Source organism: Pristis pectinata, chromosome 13 (genome assembly GCF_009764475.1).
Source record: "Pristis pectinata isolate sPriPec2 chromosome 13, sPriPec2.1.pri, whole genome shotgun sequence".
Classification (NCBI taxonomy): domain Eukaryota; kingdom Metazoa; phylum Chordata; class Chondrichthyes; order Rhinopristiformes; family Pristidae; genus Pristis; species Pristis pectinata.
In genome coordinates this window covers 21,387,460-21,412,040 of record NC_067417.1, presented here as the reverse complement: position 1 = coordinate 21,412,040, position 24,581 = coordinate 21,387,460, and the positions used below count along the sequence as shown (strand labels likewise).

The following is a 24,581-nucleotide window of genomic DNA, read 5'->3' as shown; positions in this document are numbered from 1 at the left end:
TTAAGAACATATATAGAAACAGGAATAAACCAGCCCTCTAAGTCTGTTCTGCCATTCAATGAGATCATACCTCACTCCATATTGTTTAGCATCTTTGGTTAACAAAATAAACCTGTCAATCACTGGTTCAACATCAAAATTTGGCCTTGTAATAGTTAGTGTTTGCAGAAGAAAATTCCAAATTTACACCATTCTCTACATATAGAAGTGTTTCCTACGGTCACTCACGAAGACACAGTTCTTGATTTTAAGTTCAATTTTACTGGCCCTATATGTGTAAACCAGCTGAAACAGTTTTCATCTATCCTCAGTTTCCTTTAATGTATTTGATCGAATCATCAGGCTGTGCACCTTCCAAGATCAATATATTCTTCCCAAAGTATAGTGCCTCGAGTGACTTCAGATGTAGTCTAACTAGATTTTTGTTTTGCTTCAGCATAATTCCCGTCTGTGACCGTTTTCTCGTCTTCTAGATTTAAAGGTAAGCATTCTGTTGACCATTTTGATCATTTGCTCATATCTGTCATTGACATTTTAATGATCTTTGTTCATGGAGCCCTGAGTCTATTTGGATCTGCACTGATTCAAGTACTTCACCATTTAGAAAACAGTCTGAATGAAAAACACGATGATGCTGGAGGAACTCAGCCGGCCAGGCAGCATCCGTGGAGAAAAGCAGTGGAGAAAACAGTCTCTCTTACTTTAATAGCACGATCTCACATCTACCCATGTGAAAATCTATTTGCCACAATTTTTGACAGTTGCTTAATTGATTAACATTGTTTTATGCAAGTTTCATCTTCCATCTGAACTGCTTACAATGCCACCTACATCATGTGGCTGCTTGTGCAATCAGAGGTTTACGAATATAGTGAACAGACACAGATCCTTATGAGATTCCACTACTCTCGTCCTGCCAGTTTAAATATCTGCAGTTTATCCAAATTCTGATGCTCAGGCAATTTCCTAACTAGGTCAATAATTTGCCTTCAATTTCATGAACACCAGTTAACAATCTTTTGCGGGACTTTATCCTTTTGGAAGATCACATAAACGACATCAGAATGCAGTGCTGCCTGTTTTCAGCCTAATTGTCACCAATGATTTTTTTTTATTCTCAGTGTAATAATGAGAAATATCAACAACCACAACTGCAACCTTTCAAAATTGCATCATTTGTTTAAAAATATTAATGCAGCCAAGACCAAAACTAGAAAATCCTCCTCAGTTGTTAAAGACTCTGAATTTCTTCATTAACTGTGAAAAAGTCTATGGAAAACTGAGAGCTTGGTCAAGATAGAGAGGGATGGGATATGTCTGGAAGCTCCAGCTTTATGCCCAACAAATGCTGTTTATGATCTTATGAAAAATAGTATCATTGTTTTAATAATTTGTATTAGTGACAAAGGTCACAAAGAACAGTACAATTACTGTTCTGAAGCTTTTCTCCCCTCAGCAGAACTGATGACTAATTCAGTCACAACCGGATTTCACATTATATCTGTCAACACAAGATGCATTTCCAAAACACTATAGATATTATGGTGTCAGTTACATATGAACTTTACAAACATTTTGTCAGCTGTGGAATAACAATATTAGTTTCCTGAAGTTACCTTTGTTAGCCTGGGAAACGTTAATTCCAATTCAATGCTAATTATTTGAAATCAATCTGCAGAAGTATTCCAGTTAAAAGTTCATACTAGCAACTATTAAGCTTCAAAGAATTATAGGAGAATTACGGCATTGATACTTACCTTGAAGTGGTCCATATCCTTTCCCATAGCTATTCTAAACCTTACAATACTACAAATGTTATTTCTTAAATATTCCTTCACTGATACATTCTCCATTTAGTCCACCTCACTGCCTAGAAGCAGGTGCTACAATGCCTACTTCCTCATTGGCCTGGGAATGTACTTATGAGAAAATTCTCAGAAGAGCACTTCAAAATTCTTTCCCCTTACAGCTCCTTACAATATTATTACTCTCCAAGTCTAAACTCTATGTCTTTTGCACATTTCTACTCCCATAAGTAGTAGAATTACTAGTTCTCCCATAACTCCCATAGGGCCCCTCTATTGTTTCTTAACTATAACAAGTTCCTGGGAGTGAATATCACCAACAGCCTGTCCTGGTCAAATCACGTAGATGCCACGGCCAAGAAAGCTCACCAGCGCCTCTACTTCCTCAGGAGGCTAAAGAAATTCGGTATGTTCCCTTTGACATTCACCAACTTTTATCGATGCACCATAGAAAGCATCCTATCTGGATGCATCGTGGCTTGGTATGGCAACTGCTCTGTCCAGGACCACAAGAAACTGCAGAGACTTGTGGACACAGCCCAGCGCGGCACAGAAACCAGCCTCCCCTCCTTGGACTCTGTCTTTACCTCTCGCTGCCTTGGCGAAGCAGCCAGCATAATCAAAGACCCCACCCACCCGGGTCATTCTCTCTTCTTTCCTCTTCCATCAGGTAGAAGATACAGGAACCTGAGGGCACGTACCACCAGACTTAAGGACAGCTTCTACCCCACTGTGATAAGACTATTGAACGGTTCCCTTATACAATGAGATGGACTCTGACCTCACGATCTACCTTGTTGTCACCTTGCACCTTATTGCACTGCACTTTCTCTGTAGCTGTGACACTTTACTCTGTACTGTTATTGTTTTTACTTGTACTACATCAATGCACTCTGTACTAACTCAATGTAACTGCACTGTGTAATGAATTGACCTGTACGATCGGCATGTAAGACAAGTCTTTCACTGTACCTCGGTACAAGTGATAATAATAAACCAATACCAATACCAAATAGATTCTGCTCTTGAATATTCTCTTTAATTACTATTGACATCCCTCAAAATGCTAATTGCACCTGCAGTTTTTCAACGTTACTTAATACATCACAAAAGAGGCAGGTGTTGGAAATCTAAAGCAAAAACATAAAATACTGTAAATAATCAGCAGGTCAAGTAGCATCTGTGGAGAGGGAAAAGGTCAGTGTTTCATGTCAATGATCCTTCGTCAGAACTGGAAAAGTGAGAAAACAAGCATATTTTAAGCTGCAGAGAACAAAGGGAATGTGTGTGTTATGGTAGAGACAAAAGGTTGTCCAGGTAACAATCATTTTCACTGCCACCTGGTTAATGTCAAAAGACAAATGAGTATAGTTAAAAGAGGAAACAAGAAGTTGGAACTTTTGAGTTTCTCTCTTCACAAATTCCATGCTCTGTATTTCCAGTATTTTTTGTCTTAGATTTCCAGCAATTGCTATTGTGACCACTTTCTTATCCTCTGCCTGGCTCTATCCAAAATCTTAGCATTTTTGTTCTCCTGCTATCCCTTTCCAATTCTTTATGCACCTTCTTTTCCTCTTTTCCAGTAACACATCCTACACCCACCCTGCCAAACCAGTTTAAATCCAGGATGGGTTCTAGCTCTGGTGAGGTGCAACCCATCCAGCATGCACAGATCACAACCTGCCCAGAACAGGTCCCAAAGGCCCACGAATCTAAAGCCTTCACTCCTTTCATATGCACTATTTGCTTGAGATCACATGACACCAGGAGTAATCCCTTTCAGATTTCACTTAAACTCTTACCTAACTCATTAAAATCTGCCTTCAACACTACATCCCTTTCTTAGCTATTTTGTTGATATTGACATATACCATTACTTCTGGCTAATTCTCTTCACCAACTCCTACAGATACCCTCACCCTATCCTTTGCCTTGACACCAGGGAGCCAATACCAAGCAGCATCCTTCCCCTTGCTTTACTGAATTCCCTTGCTCACCAAATGCCCATTCTGTAGAAATGACAATGATAGTACAAGATTAAAAGATTCCAGAATAAAATCAGCCTTTTACAAATCCCCTTCTCAATTCACATTCTTTACAGTAGGTAGAAATTCCAGCATTTGTTGGCAAATATATACTACATGGATCCCAAATTTGGAGTCAGCTGAGAATTTTCAGTAACTCGTTCCAGCTATTTAATTGAGACATTGGCAGGTAGCTTGTTTACCAACTAACATTGCAAATAAAACTACAAGGTTAAGAACTTCTAATAGTAATACTTAACTAAATTTTAGAATGAAATCATCCTCTGTCAAATTTGCTTGCTTACAAAATTCTTGTTCTTTAGACTTTGTAGAAATTCCATTCTGAACAAACTGCCTTCAGAGATCAGAGGCAACCAACCACACAGATGGAGGGAGAAGAGAGGTCTTCAACTTGGATCCTTCACTCTTCACCCCACCCCCCCCGCCTCCCCCAAATCCATGATAAATTCAAGGACAAGCTGCAATGGACAATGATTATGATCTAATAAAATGCACCATCATTTCCTTTCACCTTTAAAAGCTCCAGCTCAGAAACAGTCAAGACCCAAAACTATAGTATTAGAGATTAGGTAATGATTATTCATAAAGTTGCTTCTAATTTCAAAAATGAATTGTTAGTGTCAGACTTAATTGTCTTAAGTTCTCAAATTCCAGAGGCCTTTCATCAGTAACGATACAGGAAGGTCATCGATCTGAAACAATAACTCTGGTTTCTCTCTGCAAAAATGTTGCCTAACCTATTGAGTAATGCCAGTACTTGTTTCCCATTTCAGAATTCGAACATCTGTGGTATTGCAAAAATGCTCCTTATCTGACCAACTGAAGCAGAACTGCAGCAGGGGGAACACAAGTTCAAGATAACTAAAAATGAAACAGACTGAACATTGCTCATTGTTTCCAAAATGGAAATGTGCCTAATTTTTTGAAAATTGTAACAGGATACTCATGTAGTTTCTTGGTCATGACAGTTTTCACAATTCAGATGCTCAAATCTGAAATTTTATTTCAGCACTATTCATGTAGACATTTCCAGGGGCTTGTAAAGATCAGTCCTTGAAAAGTCAGGTTGAAGAAAGTTTCCAGTATATCTGACAAACACGTCCAGCTTCCAATCCTCCTGTATGCAGAGACACTTTGTGCGTGAAAACTTTACTCCATGCAATTTTAAAAAAATATACAGATCCTCCCCAGGCTACAACAGGGTTCCACTCCTGAGAACTGTTTGTAACCCAAACAGGTCGCAAGTTGGAAATAAGGCCAGTCAGTAATACACTGAAATAAAAACAGAGGCCAACAAAGGCAACGTGTAGTTAAACTAGGGCACTTAACTCAAACATTCAGATATTAGCATGAACCATTTCCCCTCAGCAGAAGATGTCTGTAGCCCTGCAGCAGCTGGTAAATCCATCCCGTCAGTCCCCCAAATGCCTGTTCATATGCACAGGCTGTACATAAGTTGGGCGGTCATAACCTGGGGAGGATCTGTACGGTACATGGCATTTCAGATTTAAGTAATGATTCTGAAATAAATCTGCATCGAAACATCGACAGATGAAGATATTTTGCATCATCTTGTATTCAGTGAGTATTTGATGTTCATCCGGCAGTTAGTGCAGTGTTCAGTGAGTTCAAGTCTCTACATAAAACCCTAACTTTAATTTCTGAGGTAAAGACTTTTGTGTTTTTAGGGAAGCCTAGTATAATTGCTACAAGTTGGTGTCAATGTTCAGATCTGGAAGCATTATGCATTAAACATACATATACTGTTGGAACCATGTATTCTGGGTGAAATTAATCTCTCCATTAATATGAGCAGAGAAGTATCACAGAATATTATTTGAAGATGAGCGGGGGAATTCTCCTTAAGTTCTGCCAAACATTTATCATTTCAAATAACATAAAAGAAAATTAACTTGTTATTGCTGACTATGACACTTTGCTGTAATGTAAATTTGCTGACATTTTCCTACAAAGGAGAGACTGCATTTCTAAAGTACATTACACTGGTACTCCACAGAGAGCATATCTCCTCAGAGCACTGATTCATTATAATGCTCTGTTCTTTAATCCAAATACCCATTACGTATATACCCCCAAAATGTGCTGGGAACCTGGTGCAAATCCCTGAACTGAGCTCAGGGATTTGCACCAATGGCAGCAAAGGATCACCTCATGGCTTGGTAATGGAAAGACTGCCTATGAGGGTTGGCGTTGCACCCGCTGGGGTGAGCAGTGTGGCCACTCAGTGCTGAAATATGGGATTCAAGGTTGCTGGTTACTTGCAACACCTGCTGCATGTGTTGTGACACTGCCAGTTTCTCTTTCATCTTCTGTTGGACGTGATGTAAGCTACTTTGTTTGGCTGCACAGCTCTCTTGAGCCCATAAGTTACTCTAGGTTGCCAAGCTCAACAATGGTCAGCTTCAATCACAGCCGACAGATGCAGAGAGAGACTATAAGATCTGGGCACTGTGTCAATAAATGGACTGGCTGCTGCCCCATCCCCAGTAGAGGCTTACATTCACAGTGCTGTCCAAGTGCAGCCCCGAGCTCCACGTAGTAATGCTTGAGCAGCTGCACCGCTAACCCCAGCCAGCCCAATACTAATGCTCACAGGCAGCTTTCCACATTGGGTTGTAGATGATTCATTGCTGTGAAAGCGGCAGCGAAGGATAGATATGTGTCAGGTTCTCAGTACATCAGCAGTAATAGGGAGCGCAGTGTTTGCACCAGGTTTCTCGTACAGCAGCACAGTCAGTGATCTGCCTCTCCATACATAATGCTATAATGATTCCCTTTGGCGCTCTCATGCTTGAGAATACATCCTGAGCACCAAGTGAGGTAGCAGTGTATTAACTACAAAGTGCACTGGAATATCTTGAGAATAGAATAGGCACGATACAAATTCTTCTTTCATTTATGACTGGCAAGTCATGCGAAAGATTGTCTCAGTTAATTATCCCGATACTCTACTCCCTACATCTTTGCAATACATTCTAATGGGCCTGAAAATGGAAACTTAAAATACTTACTTGCAAAATGCTTACTTATAAAGAATGGGGAAGTGCTTTTGAAGTAAGTTATTTACTTTAGGTATATAGTTCTTTTAATATGCCGTTCATAAAAAGGAGTTATATTACATATTTTGCAAAATGAACATACTAGCAGGTCATACTTAGGAATATTTTGTTTATTAATACAAATGTGGCCAAAGAGGTTAGCTGACAAGTATGGATTACTAGCAGAGGAAGAAATAAACTGAAAATTATACAAAGAACTAGATTCTTAACCAAATAAAAATATAAAAGATGTCTAACTTGCATTACTATTCCAAACTATTGAATACCATGCTCAGATAATTCCAATAATACAACTCTGATAAATTACTAGAGTTGGACGCTAACAAATTTCTCTTTCAATTTCAATTTAGGAATAGTCAATGATCAGTTTAATTAAAAGCTAACAGTTAAAAAACATTACTCTTAAATATTTTATCCACAGCAAGTTTTCAAAGACAAACTTAAAAAAAAATCTGCTGTAAACATCCACATGGCAGAAGTGGCAATTACCTTTATCACATTACTTTGTTCTTTGGGATCTAATGAAATTGCAGGAAGTCCCTTGGGGTTCTAATCCAGGTTACAAATGCTTGCTTCTGTACTTCATTCCATGCTTTCTGGTAATTTGTTGCAGCCTCCTTGAATTCCCAGTAAGTTTTTAGTTTACTGTTCCTGTTAGAAAAAAAAATGTAATTTTTAATAATAAGAGAACAATTACGGTTATGAATGATAGAGTACTAAAACAAGGAACCCAATGCAATAAAAGCTTCACATGATTGAATTATAAAATAACAATTCTTCTCTTTTTTCCCCATTTTATTTTCATACAGTAGATTTTAGTCAAGTTGTTTTTATGACCACAAGGCACAGACACATTTTCCATATCAGCAACCTGCAATCTATTGTAGCTACCGTGTCCAAGTAGACATTGCACACTACATTATCAATGTCATTTCATTTGTTCTCTTTTTGGTGAACAACTTCAGACTACCGGTTAACTGTACATGGTGGTACCTATTCCCATTCTCCTACAGTATTATAATTAAAGATTTGTTGTCTGTTTAAATCCTAAAGCAATGTAAGACACAAATGGAGAAAATCTAATTTGTACATCGCTCATAATTTGTTTAAAAAGAATGAGTACAATTTCACTACCACCACATAAAGAAAATCTTCTCCCAATATGCTCAATGATTATGTTAAGGGATGAGGGGAGTGGCAGTGATGTGGCAGTTAATGCCATGAGCCCATAGCTCCAGTATCTCAGGCTTGATCCTGATATTGGGTGCTATCTGTGTGGAATGTGTGACTTGAAGTGGTGGTAGATTAACTACCTACTGTAAATGACCCCTTAGCGTAAGTGAATGGCAAACAAATCAAAGGGGAGTGGATGGCAATGTGAGGGAGAATAAGCTGCAGATCACTAGGAAATGGGGAGGGTCAGGGGGTCTGGGATTGATTGATGCAAATGCTCTGCTGGGAGCTGGCATGGACTCAATGGCCTCCTATGCCACAATAATACATTCTAAATGCCAAGTAAGATTAATTGTTACAAATTTTAATGTCATGTTACTTAATCATGTACATTTGAAGTATAATGCAACAATATTAATATGCAATGCTTTGAACTTACAAAACTATCCCAAGGTGCTTCACAGAAAAAGATTTCATCCAAAAATCAGCAATGAACTGAAGGAGGAGTCATTGACAGGTGGCAGAACTTTTGGTCAAGAATGTGGGTTAAGAAGGAATCAAAGTAGAAAAAGGATGCAGAAAGATTCTGGTAAGAAATTTCCATGGGCCTAGATGGCTGAAAGTAGGGCTGCCAAAGACAGTAGAGCCAAAACAACCCAGAGGTGTAAGAAAAAAATCTAGAAAAGTTATGAGTCTGGAGAAGGTTATAGATAGAGAGGAGTGATGCCATGAAGGGAATTAAATGCAAGAGAATTAAGAATAAGCATATGAATAAGCTATAAAAGACCATGTATATTTTAGTTCATCATATAAAAAACTTAAAAATTAGATGACACTTCATTACTTTGAGGCAAATGTCATTGTGAACTTCATACACAGCTTTGCAATTGGCAAGTTCTGTTGGGTAAAGAGGAAAAATAACCATGGACAAAGCAATCGTACAAAACAGTCAACTTCTGCTGATGTTGATAAGTCATTATTTCTGTGTACATCTTATGAAAGTTTTCTCAACTCTTTAACAGCCATACTGCTGCTTTATTTGCTTCATACCTCCAGAATTACGCACAGGTGGATTAGAATCAGGTTATCACTGACTTATATGATGCGATACTTGTTGTCTTGCGGCAGCAGTACAGTGCAAAAACATAAAAATTACTATAAATTACAAAATAAATAAATAGTGCAAAAAGGAATATTCTCAAGAGATAAAACTAGGGGGACAACCAGCAGAATCAAGTGCCAGGAGCTGCTGATCCATAGTTTAGAGTGGACTTCATTTGTATCCAAGATAGAGAAATAGGTTCTCTGGCAGCCCAATGTATTGTGGGTTGAGAGGGGGCTAGAAATGTTAAGAGCCAGAGATTGAAAGGGGATTGCAGCTTGGAGGCTCACTCCTTAACACAAAAATTATGAGATCCTGGACCACCACTTTCTGCAACAGCAAAACAATTGATTATTATTTTAAATAGCCGTGACTATCATTGCAAATATTCAGCAGTAAATTCAACCAACTGCAAGTTAAGCAAGTTAAATTCATATTGGGGTCTTGCACATCATGGGAATGCAAATTCATTTATTATAAGACTGCTTCAAAGTTAGATTTACTACACGGGGGAATAGGCAGGCATGAAGCAGACAATGGAGCTGCTCCACTTTATGTCTCCGTAATTCCTTCTCAACTGAGCAGGAAGAATTAAAATTGCCCTATAGAAATTGTCCAATTAATGTAAACAAACTGCCGCCTACTATAAGTGGTTTTGGCTGAGAGTCAAACAGGTAAGTAAGCCTTTATTTTTGTTTCTGAATTGTGCACATATCCAGGTAGTGCTAAAATGACTCAAAAATGTTTTAATTCAGCCCAATTTCAAAACTACTAACATTTTAAAATAATACCTCTTTTATTTGCTTCAAATATTAGTTAAGCAGCACTCGACCAATGACAACATAAAAATAGCGAGTTGCCTACTATTTAAGTGAGGCGCTTACATGAGAAAGTTTAAGCATATAAACCAAAGGAGTCCAAGGTTCAATCCCTGGTGGAACTCAGCAGGTCAGTCGTGATGAAGGGTCTCAACCTGAAACACTGACTGTTTGTTTCCCTCCATAGATGCTGCCTGACCTGCTGAGTTCCTCCAGCATTTTGTGTGTGTTGCTCCTGATTCCAGCATCTGCAGAATCTCACGTCTCAGGTTCAACCCAGCTCTGTTTAGGCCAAAGCTGGTGCCAAAAATGCTAAAATTGACTTCTGTCACTGATTGGTTGGGATGCTAAAATTGCCTAGAATGCAGCTCATGACTATGCTATACTTGCTGCTAGGAGTACGTTTTGACATGTATTGCTTTGAGATAATGACTAATTAGTTTCATTCATGATACTGATCTGCTTCATTTCCTCTACCTCCCATCAAAATACCAATAGAGAGCAACTAGTTCAACTTTAATTGAATTAAACTTCACTGTACATTGTCAATATTTATTTGTCCTTGGTTAAAATTATTGATCATTGAGTTCTAAAGAGAGGCAAAGTATGCTAAATGTACTCAATGCAAAGACATTAGGAGAATCTGATTCTGTGAAACTGATCACCATCTAATTGTGATACCTTTAGTAATTCTACTCACAGATTTGGAGAGTGGAACTCATATAGGTTAAATATGGAATTACTTATCTTAGTACCATCCACTTCCTTCAAGGATGATGGGATATCTGTCATAATGAAGGTCACCCATTTTTCAACCTAATCTAAGAATAAAATAAAAACTGCTACCAAATAGTTTAAAAAGACCTTAACAACCCTACCAGGCGAGGCAAAGATTCACGTGCACCTCATCCAACCTTGTCTACTACATTCAGTGTTCCCAATGTAGTCTCCTCTACATCAGCGAGACCAAGCGCAGACTGGGCAACCGTTTGGCAGAGCACCTACATTTTGTCCGCAATAGCCATCCTGAGCTCCCAGTTTCATGCCATTTCAATTCCCCTTTCCCACACTGACCTGTTCATCCTCGGCTTTCTCCACTGCTAGAGTGAGGCCCAATGCAAATTATAGGAACAACTCATATTCTACCTGAGTAGTCCACAGCCCAATGGCATGAACATCGAGTTTTCCAATTTTAGGTAACTCTTGCCTCTGGTGGGATTTCCCCCACCCCCCCACTTCTGATCATCCCCTCTGGTCCTCCCATTTTTGTCCCCTTTCCTAGCTCACCACCTCCAGCACCCTCTGTCACCCATCTTCGTCCCCCTCCTGGTTCCATCCACACATAGTTCACCAGGCACAGCCCTGATGCAGGGTTTTAATCCAAAATGTTGACAATTCCTTTCCTCGTACAGATGCTGCTTGACCCACTGAGTTCCTCCAGCAGGTTGTTTGTTGTTACACATAGTTCCTGCACAGAACCTCCACACCCACCCCCCTACCCCATCTGCTTCTGGTTCCATCTGCCATTCACTTCTCCCCTAACTCCCCTAATGGTTCCCTTTCTCACCTACTTTACTTATCTGAATCCAGCACTGGCAGTGTTTTGTGTTCCTGCTCATCTCCAGCAGCTGTCTCCAACCTTTGCCCTCTCCTTCCCCCCACCTCGCCCCATCTGCCTCTCATTTTTTTTCTCTCCCTTTGTCCATCTATCATCCACTTGCCACCGTCTCCTAACTCCATATCCCTCCCTTCCCCTCCTCTACCTGGCGCAACCTGCCTGTTACCTTACACCTCTCCTCAGTCCACCAATCATCTCAGGCTCCTGCCTCACTATTCCCCTCTCCTCTTTAAAGTGCCTATCTGCCCTCTCCACTTTCAGTTTTGATGCAGGGTTTTAACCCAAAACATTGACAATTCCCTCCACCCCCACCCCCCCCAACAGATGCTGCTCAACCCGCTGAGTTCCTCCAGCAGATTGTTTGCTACTCCAGATTCCAGCATCTGTAGTCTCCTGTGTCTCCATACAATAGTCATAATTCAGTTGACAGCCTATGTTGTGTGTAAAAGCTACTCCAGGGCCCTAAATCTACATACATCTGTTTGGTGTAAAGATCCACAACAGGCTGTGATCTGGACATTTTAAAAAATTTTATTTCACTCTTAATTAAATACAGCACTGAATAAAAATAAAGCAAGTATGCATAAGATGTTAGCCAATTTGAATTATTGAGCTCAATACAGCAATTATTGTCAGGACAACCAACAAACTCGCCAGAGCCCGAGACCAAACTGCTTGAATTTTTAAACTGAAACAGCTGCAAAGCATTTAACTTTTGTGAAGGCTCCAATGTGACAGCCATTAAAGATAGATTTGTTTCTGTGCTTAAACACACCACCACGCAATGACCAATAAAATTCTGCGGGGCAATATCATATGATACACATTACCTCAAACCTTCAAAATGTTGTTTAATTAGAAACGTACAGTGAAGCCTTCTTATTTAAAAGCATGCAATAGTAAAAGCATGCAATAGTAAAAGCATGCAGTGTTCCAGCCCGCAATTGCTGTAAATCCTGCATATTCAGAAATCTTGAAGATATTTATTAAATAATTATTTATAAAACGTGGGCACTGTGGGCAATGCCAGTATCATTGCTCATCTGAAACTGGCCTTAAAAAGGTAGTAGAAAGTCACTTTCTTGAACTACTGCAGTCTTTCTAGTGATAGTGTCCACACACTGTTATTGGTTAGGGAGTTCCAAATTTAGATCGGGCAACGACGAAGGATTGGCAACATGTTTCCATTTCAGAATGTTATGTGATTTGGAGGGAAACCTGGTAGTGTTCCTGAGTGCTTTCTGCCTTCATCTATCTTGATGGAAATTATGTCGGGTTTAGGAGGGTTAGGTCAAGCCTAGGTGATAACTGAGGGCATTTTGTAGATGACACAGAGAAGCCATTGATACACCAATGGTGAGGGAGTGAATGTTTCAGACCTAATTCTGTACGATGCCGAGTTTCTTTGAGTGTTGTCAGATGCAGTCATCTATGCAATATTCCATCATATCTGCCTTGTTGAGAGTGAAACAATCAGGCCAACCTCAAGAGTGTGTTACCGAAATACTATCAGCACATCTCCTGCTCCACCAGGGACGACAACACCCTTGACCACTGCTATATGACCAAAGGTGCTTTCCGAGCCACCCCTCGTCCTCACTTTGGGAAATCAGACCACCAGGCTGTGCTTCTTCTCCCTGCATACAAACAGAAACTGAAATGGGAGGATCCGGTACTGAGAGTCGTGCAGTGCTGGTCTGAGGAAGCAGATGAGCTCCTACTTGACTGCTTTGAGACAGTGGACTGGTCCATGTTCAAAGACTCAGCTGCCAGCCTTGATGAGTATGTCACCACCATCACGGACTTTATCAGCAAGTGTGTGAAGGACTGTGTACCAAAGAAGACAATATGGGTGTTCCCAAACAGGAAACCATGGATGAACCGAGAGATCTACTCCCTACTGAAGGTGAGGACTGCTGCACACAAATCTGGGGATCCTGATCTGTACAAGAAATCGAGGTCTGACCTTCGGAAAGCTATCAGGGATGCCAAGAGACAATACCAACTCAAAATAGAGTCCCTGACCAGCCGCCAGTTATGGCACGGCTTACATGCCATAACAGGCTACAAGACGAAGTTGGGCTGCATAGCTAACAACAGCGCATCCCTTCCTGATGAACTTAACGCATTCTATGCACGTTTTGAACAAAAGGGGATTGTCACCATCCACCCTGACAGCCACCAACACAGCTGAACCTGTGCTCACAGTGGAGGACATAAGATCAGTCTTCCAGAGAGTGAACACAAGGAAAACACCTGGCCCAGATGGTGTCCCGGGCCGCGTACTCAGATCTTGTGCTGATCAGCTGGCAGAAGTATTTGCAGACATATTCAACCTTTCCCTGCTTCAATCTCAGGTTCCCTCCTGTTTTAAGAAGACCACTATCATCCCGGTACCAAAGAAAAGCAAGGTAATGTGTCTCAATGACTACCGACCAGTGGCTCTGACATCCACCATCGTGAAGTGCTTTGAGAGGTTGGTCATGGCATGCATCAACTCCAGCCTCCCAGACACGCTGGATCCACTGCAATTAGCCTATCGGCGAAACAGGTCTGCAGCAGATACCATCTCGCTGGCCCTACACTCAGCTCTGGAGCATCTGGACAGTAAAGACACATATGTTAGACTATTGTTTATTGACTACAGCTCTGCCTTCAATACAATAATTCTAAGCAAGCTTGTCACCAAACTCCAAGACCTAGGACTGAACACCTCCCTCTGTAACTGGATCCTTGACTTTCTAACAAACAGACTGCAATCAGTGAGGATAGGCAGCAATACCTCCGGCATGATTATTCTCAACACTGGTGCCCCACAAGGCTGCGTCCTCAGCCCTCTACTCTACTCCCTATACACTCATGACTGTGTGGTCAGATTCTGCTCTAACTCCATCTACAAGTTTGCAGATGATACCACCGTTGTAGGCTGTATCTCAAACAGCGATGAGTCGGAGTACAGGAAGGAGATAGAGAACTTAGCGGAATGGTGTCATGACAACAACCTTTCCCTCAATGTCAACAAAAGAGCTGGTCATTGACTTCAGGAAAGGGGGCGGTGTACATGCACCCGTCTACATCAATGGTGCTGAGGTCAAGAGGGTTCAGAGCTTCAAGTTCCTGGGAGTGAACATCACCAACAGCCTGTCCTGGTCAAATCACGTAGATGCCACAGCCAAGAAAGCTCACCAGCGCCTCTACTTCCTCAGGAGGCTAAAGAAATTTGGTTTGTCCCCTTTGACTCTCACCAACTTTTACCACTGCACCGTAGAAAGCATCCTATCTGGATGTATCACGGCTTGGTACGGCAACTGCTCTGCCCAGAACCGCAAGAAGCTGCAGAGAGTTGTGGACACAGCCCAGCGCATCACGGACACCAGCCTCCCCTCCTTGCACTCTGTCTTTACCTCTCGTCGTCTTGGTGTAGCAGCCAGCATAATCAAAGACCCCACCCACCCAGGACATTCTCTCTTCTCTCCTCTTCCATCAGGTAGAAGATACAAGTGCCTGAGGGCACGTACCACCAGACTTAAGGACAGCTTCTACCCCACTGTGATAAGACTATTGAACGGCTCCTTTATACAAAGGGATGGACTATGACTTCACGTCACTTGTTGTGACCTTGCACCTTATTGCACTGCACTTTCTCTGTAGCTGTGACACTTTACTCTGTACTGTTACTGTTCTTACCTGTACTACATCAATGCACTTTGTACTAACTGCACTGTGTAATGAATTGACCTGTAAGATCGGTTTGTAAGACAAGCTTTTCACTGTACCTCGGTACAAGTGACAATAATAAACCAATACCAAAAAGGCTTTGGGAAATTAGATTGTGAGTGACATGGGAAGATAACTAGCCTCAGGCAAGCTCCTTAAGCTATGGTATTTATGTATCTGGTCCAGCTGAGTTTCCGGTCAGTAGTGATCCCAGGAAGTTGTTGGAGAACTCAGAGATGGTTATGCCTTTGAATAAGATGGGGAAGTGGTACAGTCCCTTTAGTTGGAGATGGCCATTGTTTGGCACGTGTGGCAAAATATTGTTTTTGTTTCTTATCAGCCCATGCCTGAATGTTGTCTAGGTTTTGCTGCATGAGGCCTGAACCGTTTCATTTCCTGTCAGACTGTGAAGGGAATTGAACATTGTGCATTCAACAGCAAACATCCCCACCTCTGACCTTATGATGGAAGGAAAAGCATTGATGAAGCAGCTGAAGACAGATCACTAACCTGAGGAATCCTTGCAGCAATATTTTGGAGCTGAGATGATTGAACTCCAAAAAACACCTTCCTCTGTGCAGATGACTCTAACTAATGGACTACCTTATGATTGATTCGAATCGACTTCAGTTTTACCAGATGTGACATTCTATCAAATATTGTTCCCATGCAAGGGCAGCTACATTGACCTCTGGAAGGTAGCTCTGAGTCCACATTTGGACAAAGATTGTAATGAGGTCTGGACTTGAACAGTCCTGGCAAAACCATTCTGTTGAACAAAATAGAATTTTCAATTGTTTTACTATAAATATAACAAAAACTTATTAATGGGATCTCTCTTGTAGAATAGCTGATGATTGAAATAATGAGTGAATCAAAAGTGTTTCCAAAATAAAAATATGGGCAAAATTGATATGCCCATCAATTTAGCAAAAGTGTCCTCTAACTACCTGTTATCATTTTTGAGCATATATTTCTTAAAACTGCAAAAAACAAAAATATTTGTTCAATAACATTACTATAAATGATAGATGACATGAATGAATTGCAAGAAATAAAGAATACTTATCATCTGGAACCAAAATGAGCATGTTCATTTTGTCGAGAATATTAACACATTCATCTGGCTGATGCTAGAAACCATTTTTAAAAATTGCACACACTGTACATATATAATGCACACACTGTACATATATATACACACTGTGTATATAATTTAGTTGCTATACTCAAGAACTTCAACTGAAACAATTTACTGAAATGTTGAAGGACAACAACACAAATACCATCCTTTAATTTACATTCCCAAACAAAAACTATGTCTGGATTAATTTCAACCATTCCCTTAAATGAACAGAATACGAATGAAATTTCAATTATTTCTATTGCATTCTTAAAAGAATTCATTATCTTACATTATTTAGCACCATTCATAAAGAAAATATTCTTTTTCACAGTGAATATTCAACATTAATGAGCTATCAAGAGAAATGCAATAGAAAGTAAAAAGAACTTTAAAAGCCAAGGTAGCAGCAAGATGAAGGGATTTAGGAGAATTTAAAAGTGGAACAAAAAACAGATTAAGAAGGCAAAAGAGAAATGGTCAGAAGACCAGAGCTAGAAAGCCAAGTGGTTGGTTTATGGCAGGAAGGTGAAGTTACAATAGGATTTGTAAGTGATGATGCAGGATTTTAGCTACAATATAATTAATATACTACACATTAGATTATAAACTAGTTGATAAACAGTATCATCAGAAAGATTGAGATATTCATTGTATTAAGTACTAACTAAAAATCGAATAGGGATATTGTGGTCAGGGAGAAAACCATAGAAAGGGAAATCAGATGTTGAAATGCCTTCTTTAATGAAAGCTTCAAAGAAAGATTTCAGCAGAACTCCAAAGGCAGCAGGTTGTACCTCTGGCAGCCAGGCAAGGCCGTACCACGTTCCTCTGGGGCAAGATGAACACACCATGCTACCTGGAAGGCAGATAAGGGAAAGGGAAACTCTGGAACCAATTTGTTTAGGCAAACGTGACACTTGGGAATGGTCTTATCTAAAGGAATGGCATAAACAAGATATTCTAAGGCCACTTAATGCCAAAGATGATAAAAGGTCATAATGACATTTTCTAATCAAAGAATCATTGAAGGTGACCTCTCTATTTATTATTAATTCATTAGTAAGGTGAGGCAACTTAGATACTGATGGTCCATTTGAACACTCATAGACTCCTCAAAATAGGATATTTAAGCTGTTGGATAGGCAGCTAACCAGGCAACGGACCCACTGGGTTAACCTTGGCTTAATGCCTTGATCAACTCAAGCACACCCACTGCAGTCATTGCTTTATGAATCAGCCCGTTGGTAATCTGCGATCTTTAGAATAAGTTTAAAATTTTACAAGGATTATTTTGACAACAGTTAAAGTGTGTCAGACTGTGAGATATCCCGTAGTTGTTAGGCTGGATTGTAAAGCACAGAAGATGATCCTGGAAGTAACAAAAATGCAAGTAACAATTTTGTATAGGATGAGTGCCTGGATCCAACCATGGATCAAAAGAACTGAATTCCAAGGATGAGGGAAAAGTGATTGCCCTTGACACGATGACTAATTTAGCATCAAGAAGCTCTGGTAAAATTAAAGGCCATGGGCATCAATGGTTGGAGTCATGCCTCGCACAAAACAAATGGTTGTGCTTGTTGGAGGTCAATCATTCCAGCCCTCAGGACATCACTGCAGGAATTATGCTGGGTAGTGGACTGAGCAAAACTATTTTCAGCTGCTTCATCAAGATCTTCCTTCCATCATGAGGTTGGAAGTGATATATTTGCACAAAGTTCAATCCCTTTAACACCTCATCCGCAATGAAGCTGTCCATTCCTGCTTGAAGAAAAACCCAGACTACATTCAAACATGGGCTGATAAGTGGCAGCTAACATATGAGTCACAGAATTGCAGGGCACCAGCTCTAATGAGATTGCATTACCATCGCTACCCACCCCTCCCCCCCACCATCAACAAACTAGGGGTCAATATTGATCAGGAACTTGACTGGATCAGCTACAGAATTACTGTGGCTAGGAGAGCAGGTCAGAGGGTGGATATACTATGCTATCTATTCACCTCCATCATGTACAAGGTACAAGTCAGGAGTGGATTAGAATATTCTCCACTTGTTCGGAATAGTGCAGCTCCAAAAATTCTCAGTGAACTCTACATCATCCAGGACTAAACAACCCACCTGATTGGCATCCCATCATCACCACCACATACATTAATTCACTCCATCAACAGTCTGCAGTGGCTGCAACCATGTACTAACTTCACTGCAGTTACTCACCCAAACTCCAATGATAGCACATCCCAAACCCATGACCTCTGCTTTTAAGAAGGATAAGACAGCACGTGCATGGGGACAGAACCAGCTGCAGGTTCCCAAAGTCACACACTATCCTGATCTAGAAATATATCACCATCCTTCATCATCACTGAGTCTAAATCCTGGAACTCTCTTCCCAATAGCACTTTGGACATAAATGCACTAAAAGGATCACAACAGTTCAAGGTAGTTCATCTCCACCTTCTCAAGGTCAATTTAGGATGGCAATAAATCCTGGTCTGGTCAGTGACAGCCAGATCCCCAATAATAAAAAAAAAGGTGAAAGGAGGCAGTTGCAGAAGAGGATATAATGCCTTTAAGGTGATAAAATGTGAAATGCTGCTCAGGTTGAATTAGGGAAAAGTGTCTGTACAAAATGTATGGAATTATGGGAAGAGTCAGATCACAGAAATTCAATTTCCTGGATACTCAATGAGAAAAAGTTCTGAGATGTCCAACTTTTTTTTTACTAACTGTGGCTTGCCCCTACTGTGGTCGAGAGAGCTCACATCCACATCTCTGCCATTTCTTGCACTTCTGCTCTCACCCTCACCCTTCCCACACCCAACAGGGATAGGGTCCCCCTTGTCCTCGCATTTCACCCCACCAGCCTACGTATCCAACACATCATTCTCTACTACTTCCGCCATCTCCAATGGGACCCAAACATTCTTTTCAGGTGAGACAGAGATTCACCTGCACCTCCTTTAATATCATCTACTGCATTCGGTGCTCCAAATGTGGCCTCCTCTACACTGGCGAGACCAAACGCAGACTAGGTGATCATTTCATAGAACACCTACACTCTGTCATAACTGCGATCTGCATCTTCCTGTTGTCAGTCACTTCAACTCCCCCTCCCACTCCATCAATAATATGTCAGTCCTCGGCCTCCTCCACTGCCAGGAGAAGTCCAAACGCAAGCTGGAGGAACAGCATCTCATTTTCCATCTTGGGACCTTACAGCCTAACAGCATTAAACATGGAATTCTCCCACTTTAAGTAAAACAAACCCTTCCCCCCCCGCCCCCTCCCCCCCCCCCCCCCCGGCTTCTTTTCTTCCCTTACCTAGCCTCTCTCTCTTTTTTCTCCTCACCTATTTTTTTCCTCCCCTCCCCCATGGGGTGCCTTTGACCCATCCCCTAGTGGATCTGCTCTCTCCTCCTATCTGCCTGACACTATCTCTACCTATCACCACCACCTTGTGCCCACCCTGCCTTCCCTCTTTTGTCCACCTATCACTGCTCTGCTTTTCCCTCCTATATATTGGGCTTCCCCTTTTCCAATCATCAGTCCTGAAGAAGGGTCCTGACCCGAAACATTGACCGTCTGCTTTTCTTCACGGATGCTGCCTGGCCTGCTGAGTTCCTCCAGTATCTTGTTTTTTCATCAAGAAAAAGTTTACTTTGTGAACCATGCACAGCCTTTGTAAAAAAAAAGTCCTGGCTTTGGATACAAGGACAAACAGGGTGCAGAAAAATGTTTAAATAACAAAAATTCAAGAGTAGTTTTTACCCATTAAACTGATTGGAGGTTCATTAATATACACTTCAAAGTGAACACACCAAATCTGGCAGTAAGCAACAGTATGTGTTTTGATGAAGCTTTGACTAGAGCACAGTAACTTGCAAGTCTAAAGTGGCAATACTGTCTGGTTAGGTATTAGTAAACTACTTTGTGAAAAAGCTCAAAAACTATAATAATACACTTTTAGAGAGGGCGGGAAAATAATTGTCTTTTGTGCCACCATCAATTTCTCGATAACTAGATGAGAAAGTTGCTTTAACATTGAACATAAAGACATCCATGTCTGAGGATAAAATGTATTCTGAACATGTTTGGTACCCAATAGGTTTGTCTGTTGAGTGATTGTAGTCAAACAGTCCACTGAGAAATGTCCTGACAATACAAGATATTAACAAATAAAGGTTCATTCATTCTCGATCACAATATCAAAACTACACACATACGATTAACAAAATGCTAACATCTATCCTTTCTTTGAGAGTTAACTTCCATCAAAAGTAAGCCTTTACACAAAGTATGTCACTTAATTACTCCTGGCCACATCACAAGAATCTGTTGAAACAAAGAATTTTTTTTACGTTCTACAACCTTTCTGAAAAATGAACAACCTGTGGTAGCACAAAAGCAGCCACGTACTTCTTAATAATTCAGATCCGGTTAGAATAAACATGGATTAGAAATTGATCTGGCATAATTTATGTTTGGGTTTGAAAGACATTTTGTTCCATTGTTCCAAAGGCAAAATTAGATGAACTCGTGAGGCGTGGTGGCAATAACAAACATTGTCAAATTATTCACTGTGGCTGAAGCAAACTGTATGAAGTTTTCTGCCTAACAGAAGAATCACTAAAACAAAAAGGCATCTCTCACCTAGAAATCCAAGGATTAGGAACAGAAGCAGTTCATTCATCTAATTTTTGTTAACTATGGCAGCTCTGATTAATTTAATCATTCCCATTTTTCTCCATATTCTTCAATACCCTTAATTCCTAAGTATCTATCCTCCATCGAGACATATTCCAGATGACGTTTCTGTGTAATGTTTTTCCTGAGATTACTTTTAAGCAGGTTCAGATCAGATTCTAAGACTGTCTTTCTTTGTTTTATATTCCCCAGAAAAGAGAAAAATAATTTTTTCATTGCTTTCAATACTTCAATCACATTACCTCACCTCTGAGGACTGCATCTAAGAAATTTTTTTTATAGTGGTTTTGTATTACAGTCTCTTTATTCCAATTTTTATTTTAATGCATTGAAAACATTTTGATCATACATTTGCACTTTTAGTGAATTGTGTCAATAACCCCAAATCCCCACCTTTAGGGCCTAGTAGCGTGATTCTCGCCCACTACAGAAAAGTAAACTTGTGCCCTTCATACACACAGTTCCATTTGTAAATGCACTGTACTTACCAAGACAAATAGACAAAATATCCATGCACTGTGACATTTAAACTATTACTTTCAGAGAAAAATCATGAGGAGGATGTTAATTATGTACTTCATTCTCAACATTAAAATAACAAATATTTACAACATGCTACATTTATATACTATTAGATAACACATAAGAAGCAAAATCACTAGATAGCACTCTGCTCTCCTAAAAAAAATAAATTACTGGCAATACCATAACAGATGTGGTATGCTCATATAGGAATCTTTTAATGTATTCAAACCTTTGTTTTGTAATCTATACTTGAATAAAAGTAATGGCTTTTTGTTAAAACAGTCCTCTACTGAATGCACTCAAATTATAACTTACTTGTATACCAGTAATATTTGATTCAGTTTTATAAATATTTCTATATTTTTGCCACTGAAATTATGACCTACCGAAGGGATACTGGATAGTTCTGTTCAGAAAGAAAAGTGAGAAGTTCTTGGAATACCACGAAGAGCTCAGCCTTGCAAATTCTACACCTATAAATAAAGAACCAGATTTACTACATTGTAACGCCAAGTTTATTTGTATTAATGACTATGAATAATATTGTTATTCACAGTTTCTTAATGAATTCACAAACCAGAGTTTATATAAATTGGGAGCTACCATTTCTACTTGTATTTTAAAGGAATGCTGTATGTGTATGTTACTTTGAGTGAGTGATGTACAAGGATCCCAAATTCCTATGTACACCAAGCTATCACTATTTAAATAATCAACTGCCTCCTGCAGTGGATAATTTAATTTATCTGCATTATACTGCATTTGCCTTGTATTTTCCCACTCACTGAACTTGTCTAAATTGCCTTGAAGTCTCCTTGCTTCTTCCACATATTCTGCATTCCCACCCAGTTTCATATCATCAGCAAACTTATAAATATTGAATTCAGTTCCCTTATCCAAATAATTGATATATATATAAATGATTAGGCCCTAGCTCTTGACAATATTACATATACATTGTCAAGAGCTAGGGCCCAAGCATTGATCCCTGTGGTACCTCAGCAGTCACCACCTGCCTCTGAATGAGGGTCTCCTAAGAGGATGAAGAATACAAGTAAGGTTGCTTGGTGAAATGAACCACCTGCTGCAAGTCATCCATTTTCTCAGAACCTCCTTTAAGTGTGGGATTGAAAGCAGCAGAAACAGAAGACAGAAAATTAGTCAAAAGTGGTTGCCTCTGCAGGAAAACATGACCCTGCACTGATCACATCCAAATGTTGAGCGACAAATGAAATGTAGTGTTCTGCCGATTCTTTCAATTTTGTAATCAACATGGCCCATTCATACATTGATTTATAATGAACCCCAACTGTAGTTTCAGGCGGGATTTCTCACCGATGAGTGCGAGTTCACCTCTCATTACACTACAGTGTGACCAAGCAGTAACCTAGTTTACACTTGGTCTCACCATTGCAGAGGAGGCCACATCGTGAGGACCAAATGCAATATAAAGCATAGACTAGGTGACTGCTGTGCTGAGCATCTGCACTCTGTCTGCAATGGCTGCCTTAAGCTCCCGATTGCATGCTGTTTCAACTCCCTTTCCCATTCCCACACAGACCTATCTGTCCTCAGCTTCTCCACTGCCAGGGTGAGTCCAAACACCCAGTGTTTGTCTACAACCCAATGGAATGAACATTGAATTATCCAATTTCAGGTAGCCTATATCCTCCCACCCCACAAGCCCCCACCGCTACCATCTGTCTCTGCTTCTGATCCACTCAGGTTCTCTCAAACTCCCCCTTTATTCCAAACTCTTCCCCCCCCAACCCATTACCTAGTTTCTTTGCCCTACCCCACCTGGTTCCATCAGCCCATATCCCACACACTTAACCCACTCGGCCTCCTATCCCCTCCCCCGCTGGTTCCACCTGCGCATCATCCCTTCTACTTCCAGGTTCCAAAATCCGCAGTGTTTTGTTGTCTCCATTTATCACTTTCCAGCTTCTAACTCTACCTCCACCCTCCCTACCCCAGCTCCACCTGCCCATCATCCCCCTCCACACCTGGTTTCACCCATCGCTGCCAGCACCTGCCTCACCCCTCCCCCTCACCTCTTTATACTGTGTCTCTCCCCTCTACTCTCAATCCCAATGCAGGGTCTCAATCCAAACTACTGACTATTCAGCACCTCTACAAATGCTTGACCTGCCGAGTTCCTCCAACAATTTGTTTTTGCCTCCAGGTTCCTGCACCTGCAGTATATCTTGTCTCTCCAAAAAGTCTCCTTAAAAACTTCTCTCTTTGTTCGAGCTCTCAGTCAACCTTCCCAATATTTTCCTTGGCTTGGCATGTAATTCCATCCAAATTCTCTATCAAAAAGTTTCTTGAGATGTTTTTCAATGAATTACAAGCAATACTTTGTTACCTTTGTCAAAATTCAGCAGCTCATATTTTTAATCTATCTACTCTATCAACCTGCTCATCTTATTGACTGCTATGTACAGAAAGGAATCAAATATATGCATATACAGAATATTTACTATGGGCAAATGTAAGGAATTTATTTATATACTAACAATATTTTAACTAATTAAATATGAATAATCTGTACCTTGCTTGGGGGGTTCCAAGTATCTTTTTTGTGGCTCCTTGTTTATAGCCATTTACAGAGACATCTAGTGGTTGGTCTGGTATAGCACTCCAACTTATTGCTGCAAGAGATTTTTTAAAAATCAGAAGTGATTTATGAGGTAATAACTGTCAGAGAGAATTAATTATATGTAAGCAAATACTACATACAAAGATAGTGTTACATCAGAATGTTGAACCCTGCACAGTAAGTTCGTTTGAATTAAAGTAAAAAGATGTATTTGGTAAAGGAAATATGGGAATTCGGGATCAAAGTTGCAGCTTTTTGA

General features: G+C 40.3%; 1 protein-coding gene across 1 annotated transcript in view; it reads right to left on the bottom strand.

The window, feature by feature from the left end:
* Positions 1-7,027: 7,027 nt before the first annotated feature.
* adat1 (adenosine deaminase tRNA specific 1) overlaps positions 7,028-24,581 on the bottom strand; it is a 41,454-nt gene continuing 23,900 nt past the window's right edge. The window contains exons 8-10 of the mRNA XM_052028394.1: positions 24,275-24,374; positions 22,107-22,193; positions 7,028-7,581 (exon numbers count right to left, since the gene is read on the bottom strand). Coding sequence (XP_051884354.1) covers positions 7,449-7,581; positions 22,107-22,193; positions 24,275-24,374 — 320 coding nt within the window. The 3' untranslated portion in view covers positions 7,028-7,448. The remainder of the gene's footprint in view (positions 7,582-22,106; positions 22,194-24,274; positions 24,375-24,581) is intronic.